Consider the following 8694-nt stretch of genomic DNA (forward strand, 5'->3'; position numbering starts at 1 on the left):
CTTTTCCTGTGCAGAGAAGATGCTCTGAATTTACCCCGTTGGCCCTAGGTAGCACACTGAGAGACATCTGGGGGAGGACGGAAATACTGGATGCCTCAGTTTTGTCACTTGAAAAATGAGACTAATTGAAAATACCCATGGTTCACACTTATGTTTTGATGTATACACTACAGCATGTTGTCACCTCTTGGGTAACTGCCCTGTGGGTACCTCAGGGGGCTATTTCAAGGTTAAATAAGATATTGTTTTAAGAATGTAAGCACATTATTAAATGGGAGGCATTATCCGATCCCCTTATTCGGCAAGGTGTTTCCTTCTTCCCAATGCCGCCCTCACTGCGTAGTCACCGAACCCTGGACAAGTATACCCTTTTGTCCTGAATGAAGAAGGCAAAGGAAAAGAAACCCCAGAAAAGATACCCCTATGTGGGGAGTAAATGGCATGTTCTGAGGGGCAGCCCCCTTTCTTACATGAGGCGCCATGCCTTGCCTTTCCTCAACTCCCCACTCAGGTACCCTTTTCTTATGTGATTTAGAAGCCCAGGCTTTTATTTTTTGTCCTCATAAAACATCAGCCCCTGTAGCTCTTCGTCTCCCCCTGGTGTTACTCTCCCGCTATTTCTTCAGATTGGTGCTATAGAAAGTGGGGCGTTCTGGGTAGGGGAAAAAGGGTGGGCACAGAAAAAACCTTGGGGGGGGGTGCTTCAAATCAGTTATACTGAAAGTATTGGGTATATGTCTGAAAGGGCTCTAACTTAAAAAAAAATGAAAGCTTGTTTCTTTGCCATGATCTTTTTCACCATGGACTCAAAGAACTTCAGCATAAAAGACTTAGAGGAGGGGGCTTGAAGTAAGAGAAAAAATTACACTGATCTCTAAAATAATCTGACCCCCGGGGGGGGGAGTGATGAAGGAGAGCGTTCCCTTGTTTGATCAACACTAAGAGATCGGAGAGACATAAAAGGAAAATGAAGTGAACAACAATTAAAAAAATTCCCTGCACACAATACAATCTATTTAAACTGCAGCTCATACTTTTCATACCAATGGTATGACTTTTCTGGAGTCCGTCTTCTGATTCTTGAACTCTGGGGCTGGCAGCTTGCAAAGGGGAAGCAGACTCCAGAGCTGCACGGGCAGGTTTACCAAAGGTCTCCAATGGGTATTTTCTTTTCCTTAGCCCTGCCCCTGAATTGTCAGACGGCGGGCGTCTGCCTCTGAAGTCAGCAGTGATTTCCTTTAGAGCCTGGCCTTATCTCCAGCTGCACGTTGCCTGTTGGTGACTAATAACACAATAACATTGTCTGGGGCTGGAATAAAGTTGGAGCTGTTTACCCCCACTCTATAGGGGTTCAATATAAAAAGCCAGCGGAGAGCTGTACAGGTCAGACGCGCTTCTGCAACTGCGCTGGGCGAGCGCTGCGAGGGTTCTTGATCTTTCTCCACTGCTGTCCCGAGCACCACCGGCCGCGCGTCTTCAGACGGCTCTGCTGCCTGCTCCCCGGGCAGAACCTTTTTTCCCCCCTATTAAAGGGCACTTAGGCTGACGGATCACTTTGAGATCAGAATAACCGGGAGTGCTTTAAGGGAACTGAAGCTGTTTTTCTTCGTTTTTCCTTCGGGTTTAGTTCGCAGGGGAGGAATTTTGATCCCTTTTTTCAGAATGGATTATTTTGCCGTGATTTTGTCTCTGCTGTTTGTGGTTTTCCAAGGAGCTCCAGAGGCAGGTAGGCACATTGACTTATAAATCCTGAACGTTAATGTCTTCTTATCCACTTTAATGCTTTTCTTGCTTCTGTTCTTCCCCTTCTTTGTGCTACTGAAGCTCAGATATCCATTCTCTGAGAATGATTAGGGAATTATTATCCAAAGCTCCTTAAGTTTTCTAGTGGGGAAAAATCCATTATTAAATACAACTGCTCCTGTAGCATTAAAATAACATTATTATTATTGCATAGTGTATGTTCTTGGTTTGTAACAATATAACTCAAGAAAGGTAAAGAGAAGATATAATTTAGCCAAATGTGTATTTGCAGTATGTGTGTTCATACAGGCAATAGGATGCATAGGAACATATATCTTATACAAATACTGTTTTTATAGTGTGTTAATGTGTAAAGTATTTACACATTTCAGCTTGAAGCCAAGGAATTTTATTCAAGTCTTTCAAGCAATATTTGAGCAGTAAAATCACCTGCAGAACAGTCTGTTGAACAACCCCCCAGGCGGTTTCAGGGTGAAGCAGATGTTTTCTTTAAAGTGTGTCATTATTGACTTTAGGTTTCTTTTGGCAGATTTTTGGCACCCAAAACAGCGTGAGCTCTATTTTCAGTTTTATTCACCTGTCCTGGGAGGGGAGCCGAGATAAATTGGCTGCTTAAGGATTTAGATAGGACTTGTGCATCTGCCCAGTTCCCCCTTCCAGGGTCAACGCACTTTTTTTGTCTTTTCATGACCCTGACTAACGAGAAAGGATGTCAAGGGAATGAAAATCCTGGAATGTGTCTGATCATTTGAAATGTACAGAATTGGGCAGATAAGCTGCATGGTTAACTTGTCAGGAAGAAGAGCCAGCGCTGCGGCGGGAGGGGGAGGCGAGGTCCCACACAGGCCACCCTGCAATGGGGCTTCTGAATCCAAGATCCCCGGACCTTGACTGAGTCCCCTGAGCACCGCTCAGCTTCGCCTTCGGTCAGTGGTTTCTGTGGAGTCATCAGCCTGGAATGGATATTGAAGAGCTGATTTCTCTTCTTTCCTTGCAATCTCCTCCCCAATGCTCTTGACCTCCACCTGATTTCAAGGAGTATATGTCACGTGGGCTACTCCCCACCCTGTGCACACGGTGTGATGTGGTGGGTACTCCCCTACACAGAAGGTCATTCCACCTGGAGAAGTGGCTCCAAACCTAGGAAGAGGCAATACAATGTATTTAGTTTTAGATTTTTGGCCATCAGTTAATTTTAAGCCACTGAAGGTTGTGCTTGTGCTATCCGTCCTATTAATTTCCATGCAGAAGCCAACCCAGATTTCTAACAGGCAGCATTTCCACGCATCTCCTTGAAGGCTGCTTCAAAGGGGCTGGTAAGTCCCTTTCCAGGCGGTTCTTCCTTCTGCACTTGTGTAACATCTCTGAAGGTCGGTAAGGCAGTAGGGGTAAAGATGAAGTCATGTTAAGGAGGGCAGAAAATGAAGCCCCCCTTTCCTCTGTGTTTCTTCCTGAAGGCAGGCTGCAGGCTTCATGTGTGACTCACTGTGCCTCTGTCCTCCAAGGAGAGCTCCCCACTGACCTGCTCTTTCTCTCCACAGCCGTCTTGGGTGCCGAGCTCAGCACAGGGGTGGACAGCGGAGGAGAGAAGCCCTCTCCCAGTGCAGCCCGCCGCTCCAAACGCTGCTCCTGCTCTTCCTTGATGGATAAAGAGTGTGTCTACTTCTGCCACCTTGACATCATCTGGGTCAACACTCCTGGGTGAGTCTCTAGAGGGCATTGTAACTCTAGTCATTCCTTCGCTCTGGCTTCACCAGAGACTGGAGCCCAGTTACTCTAGCTGCTTTTCTGGGAAGCTGCTGGTTTGGATTCTGAAAGTAGCATTTCTGACAACATGGAAGTGCCTCCCTGGGTGGGGACAGGGCCCCTCCATTTCTGAAAAGAACAAGACGGCTTGGTTCTTAGCAACAGAGGGGAGGGTCTTTTGAGGCCCGTGGCTCAGGCTACTCATGGCAAGATAGATGGAAAGAGTGGATGGCAAGCAGGAGGCTGACACAGTTTATGAGGAGAAATTTTAAGTGTGGTGTCTTGGGGGAATGTGTTTTCAGTGGGATCTGTTTGCATTTAGGGAATAAGTTGCTGAGGTCATTTGGCTTCTCCTGGGAAGATAGAGACTTAAGAGGCAGAAGAGATTATAAAGCTTTATAATCCAATCTTTTCATCCTACTTATAGAAAAACTAAGACCCAGAATGTTGAAGACACTCATGCAAGAATGAGTTTGGGGCAGTGCTAGACTTACAACCTGGGTGTCCTGACTCTGTACTTTCCCGTTAGAAAAACCCATTTCAAGACAGTTATAGAAACACGGGTCATAGATTTCTCTTCTCTCTCCAGAGTGAAGAAGGCACTTTCCCCACTTTCGCCATAAAAACTAGCTCATCCATCCAAAACAGTCATAAACAAAACCACATTTTATTGTGCCTGCAGGTTCCCAGTATTGTGAGGATGACCAAAATCCAAACAAAATCAAATCAGGCTAAACAAAAACCACTGCAAGCTTTATACTAGTAGGGTGATTCTTCCAAGGGGAGGACTTTATTTCTTAAGTGAAAATCAAAACAAACATTAGAAATTACTGGAGAGCATTCTGGCAAGGAGTTCTCCTGTAGTCATATCACCAAATTGCAGGAGATGTGCCAACCTGGGCGTAGTGTGTCTCCTCCCGCCCTCTCTCAGGAGGCACTTCTAGCATTATCATGTGACTGGAATTGAAAATACGTTTTCCAGATCTTGGGAGTCACGGTTTCGCATGGCCTTGAATTCCCTATCCCCCATACCCCATCTGTTAACTAAATAGAATATTAGAAAAGGAAGAAAATGTGAAACAGATACCAAAGCAGAGATGTCATAATTTTGGACAAAAATCAATGCTGCATGTGTCCAGAAGAAATTCAAATTGGTCAAGGGTTGAAATGGAATTTAATTGAATTAGCAAAGCTGGTTTCTCCTGGTTGGAGATACACACTCAGGGCCTTTGATAGATACGTCTCCCTGACTCGCCACACTTCACTCTCCTAAGTTCTGCTACCAAATACCATGTGGTGAACTCCGTGTGTCCCGATGAAATGAGTTCACCCCACAGAATGCATCACTTTAAAGACTATTAGTTATTCTAATATCTTTTGTTCCTCTCTTTTGATACCAGGCACATTGTTCCATACGGACTTGGAAGCCCTTTGAGATCCAAGCGGTCCTTAAAGGATTCATTTCCTACAGAAGCCACAGACCAGAGCGGCAGATGCCAGTGTGCGAGCCAAAAAGACAAGAAGTGCTGGAAGTTTTGCCAAGCAGGAAAAGCACTCAGGTGAATAGAAATACCTTTGCTTTCAAATAGTTTTATGGTCTCCTGACCTTCTTCCTGTTATAATGCTACAAATAAGAGGCACAGCTTCCAGTAGGAAAATAAATAAGCCATGGGAATGTAGTGTACAGGACAGATGAAATATCAATAATACATAATAACTTTGCACAGTTACAGATGAGTACTAGACTTATCATGGTGATCACTTCTTAAAGTATATAGATGTTGAATCACTATATTGTACACCTGAAACTAATCTGATATTGTATGTCAACTATACTTTAATAATATTTTTAAGAAAAAGTGAGGTTAACAGAGACATTGAGAGTAACTGAAGGTACCATTTCTAAAATGTTTTTCCTTATGTGTATTTTAACAGGGACCAAGACACTATGCAGAAAGACAGGAATAATCGTAAGAAACAAAAAGACTGTTCCAAGCTTGGAAAGAAGTGTATTCATCAGCAGCTGGTGGAAGGAAGGAAAATAAGAAGGTAAGAGGTTCTTAGTAACAGCTAGCCCCCATCACCAATGCCAATGGACTGCTCGCCTGGTCATTCTTACTTTGGTGGGAATAAGGCTTAGAAGATGAAAACAAAGGGAAACTTCATGTTCTGTAGGTTAAAAAGAGCAAAGGAATGCCTCTCAAATATTTTTTTGAAGACTTTGAAACAGAGTGCTATCTATTTGGGTGATTGTTAGCACACACGCCTCAGTCTGAAGTTCAGTTTTCCCAAACAAATTATATCTTGAAACACTTTTGTCATTTGATCATATCCAGCCTTTGTTTCCCTCAGTCAATATATTTACTGCTTTCCCTCAGAACCTAAAAGTCATTTCAGGGAGAGGTCTTGTTTCTTTTTTTTTTTTTAAATCAAGATATCATAAATAATCAAGTTCTTCAAAAAGTAGCAGTTATTCAAGTGAGCAAAGGGAAAACAAAGTGATTAGGTAAGGCTGGGAAGTTGGAACACGCTGTTTTCCAGGTTTATTTATTTATTTATTTTTACTAGGGAAATGCATTTGGTGGAGATCCAGTGCTGTTCCAGGAATCTCCCTCATTCTTGTCAGTCATGAGCTGGGCCAGAGAAGGCATCTGGTGTAGGCAATACTGTGGGCTTGCTTTGAGCAGCTCCACATTGATGACCCTTTCAAATCCTAAACATGTTGGAATTCTTCACAATCTGGAGGGAGGAAACCTGCTTTCAGACCTGTCCCATGGTCTACATTTCCCTCTCGTGGTCCATAGAAACTCTTCCTAGAAATCCAGTGGCAAGAAGTTCTATGGCAGTCTGAGCATTCAGTGCATAGGTGTGGCCATCACGAACCACTTCTGCTTGTTCACTGCTGAGGGGTGGGGCAGCCTTGGCTGTCTGCGACTCCACACTTGCCAGCGCAGTTTCTATAGTCATGTTCTTGGGCCACTGATGCTTTCCCATATCCCAAGATTTCCTAAACTATAGTTTCTGAACTAACTTGGACTTGTTTAAAAAATTAATTTCTATTATATTGACTACTAAATCAATGTCACAGTTCTTCCCTCTTTCTTTCTCTTTCAAAACAACAACAATAAAAAACCTGCAAAAATAAGTTTGCTTTAATTACCATAGAACATTTGCTTGGGGCCTATGTTTACATGTTTCTTTTCTTTCTTTCCTGCTAAGGGACGTGGTGGGTGAAATGGGGCTACAGAAAAAAAAGAGAGAGAGATTATCTGTAGTTTACTTTGAAATTGTAGTTTCAAATTGTATTTAATACCCAATTCCCTTTAGACCTGAACATATCGCTCTTCTTCTGTGGCCCCCATCCCCATCTATAAACATAAAGGGCAGGCTTTATTTTCACTTGAGGTTAGCAGAGTATAGCAGGCTGTTGTGGTTGGTTGTGAAAGTTCAGGAACTGCACACAATTTTTTTTGTGCCAGATTCTAATTTTAGATATTTCTTTTGCCCTGGGATGATTTTCTAAAAAATAGCATTTGTTTTCTTTTATTTTGTTTTAACAGGTTGGAGGCCATCAGCAATAGCATCAAAACATCTTACCGTATTGCCAAGCTGAAAGCCAAGCTCTACAGAGAGAAGAAAGTGACCCACAACCGAACACACTGATGACAAAGAGTCCTGTCTGAAGCTATCTCCTCCACAGAGAGAGCCGTGCTGTGCAGCCGCCTGGCACTCTTGCCACAGTGACCTGGATCAGAGCAAAAACACCCTTCCTGCTAAGACTGTTTTTTGTTCCAGATGCAAAGGACCAGTGTCTTCCTTCTAAACATTCCAAGAACAGTTAGAAAGTCCATCAGTGGGAACTACTTTTGTCTCTCTTTTGGGATGACAACGGACCACTCAAAGAAAGCAGAGAGATGCAATGACTTGCAGATTCTGGTGGCACTCTCCACCGGGAGGAAAGGGACTCCATGTGGGTGGGGTTCCTGAAGGGGCTCTCAAGGGAGTCTTTGTGTCTCACTCAGGCACCTGGCACTTTTCAGGGAGCAACTGCAAAGTCCAGGAAAAGATTTTCTAAGAAATGCACAAATCGAAAACATACTCGAGTTAAAAAAAAAAAAGACCGTCTCTTTCATTCACAAGATGCAAAATGGAAAGAAACTGTTACTACTGTAAATCAGGATGTGTTTCATAAATATGACTCTACCTCACCTGTATTGCACTCTGGCAGAAGTATTTCCTCTTTAATTATTGCCACCCAAGCTCCTCCCCCTCCTGCTATCCTTTTCCCCAGTCCTCCACACTAAACCCTAGCCTCACAGAAGTCTGCTCTAATGTGTCAAGTAGTAGATATCACATTTTTCATGGTGATCTGCTAGCTCTGATCCATAAGAAAAAAAGATCATTGAATCGGGAGATTTCCTTACCTTGATTTTTGGAAACACAATAGCCTGGGTGGTTTATGAAAGGCATTGAAGAGTAAATGTTGGTTATGACTTAAAGAAGTAAAATTATTTTCCATTATGTAACTGGCATATGGAAGAGGTTGGATTAAATTTTGATGTACTTATTTTTTTATAGATATTTATATTCAAACAATTTATTCCTTATATTTACCATGTTAAATATGTCTGGGCAGGCCATATTGGTCTATGTGTTTTTTAAAAAATGTATTTCTGAATGAAATTGAGAAAATGCTTTTTTTTTGCCTGTCAAGGTAATGACTTTATAAAATAAATGTTTTTTTTCCCTGCTGTACTGATTTTGAATTATTTCTAAAATCCTAAGAAGTGGGACAAAATGGTAATGATTATGAAGGGGAAGGATTAAAGATGGTTTCTGAAAAAGGTGACAATTAGAAGAAAAATAGTCTTAGCTATTTTTAAAAAAGAACTTGATCTGTATCTTAAAAGTCGCCTTTGGACTGCATTAATGTAAAAACAAAACAAAACCCAGCTTTAACCCCGGTGTCTTTCCCACATTGCAGCCTTCTGTTTTCCCTTCACCTGAAAACTCTCCAGGGCCTTCATTCATTAGCTTTGCTTAGGCTTTTAGACAGGATCCAACAGTTTAAGCTGATGGCGTGTTGAGAGGTGCTTTCTCCATTAATGGACTGAAGGAAGGAATGGCAAGGCAACCAACCTCCCAAAATGTGTCCAATTATACATAGTTTCACACCAGAGCTGC

At 42.5% G+C, this 8694-nt stretch overlaps 1 protein-coding gene across 1 annotated transcript; it reads left to right on the plus strand.

Annotated features, from left to right (window-relative positions):
- The first annotated feature begins 1233 nt into the window (after window positions 1-1233).
- Window positions 1234-8237, plus strand: EDN1 (endothelin 1). Its single transcript, XM_037152911.2, has 5 exons — window positions 1234-1726; window positions 3306-3465; window positions 4911-5069; window positions 5446-5559; window positions 7071-8237. Exons 1-5 carry the CDS (start codon window positions 1663-1665, stop codon window positions 7171-7173), a joined length of 600 nt encoding a protein of 199 aa, XP_037008806.2. The 5' UTR covers window positions 1234-1662; the 3' UTR covers window positions 7174-8237.
- Window positions 8238-8694: the final 457 nt, after the last annotated feature.

The sequence above is a fragment of the Artibeus jamaicensis genome, unplaced genomic scaffold (genome assembly GCF_021234435.1).
Source record: "Artibeus jamaicensis isolate MK-2021 breed Jamaican fruit bat unplaced genomic scaffold, CSHL_Jam_final contig_482, whole genome shotgun sequence".
NCBI lineage: Eukaryota > Metazoa > Chordata > Mammalia > Chiroptera > Phyllostomidae > Artibeus > Artibeus jamaicensis.

Excerpts from the sequence above, each read along its gene's own strand:
- EDN1 (XM_037152911.2), top strand. The coding sequence starts at position 1,663 with ATGGATTATTTTGCCGTGATTTTGTCTCTGCTGTTTGTGGTTTTCCAA. Across the intron at positions 1,727-3,305 it reads CCAAGGAGCTCCAGAGGCAG|CCGTCTTGGGTGCCGAGCTC; the intron begins GTAGGCACATTG and ends TTCTCTCCACAG. Across the intron at positions 3,466-4,910 it reads ATCTGGGTCAACACTCCTGG|GCACATTGTTCCATACGGAC; the intron begins GTGAGTCTCTAG and ends TTTTGATACCAG.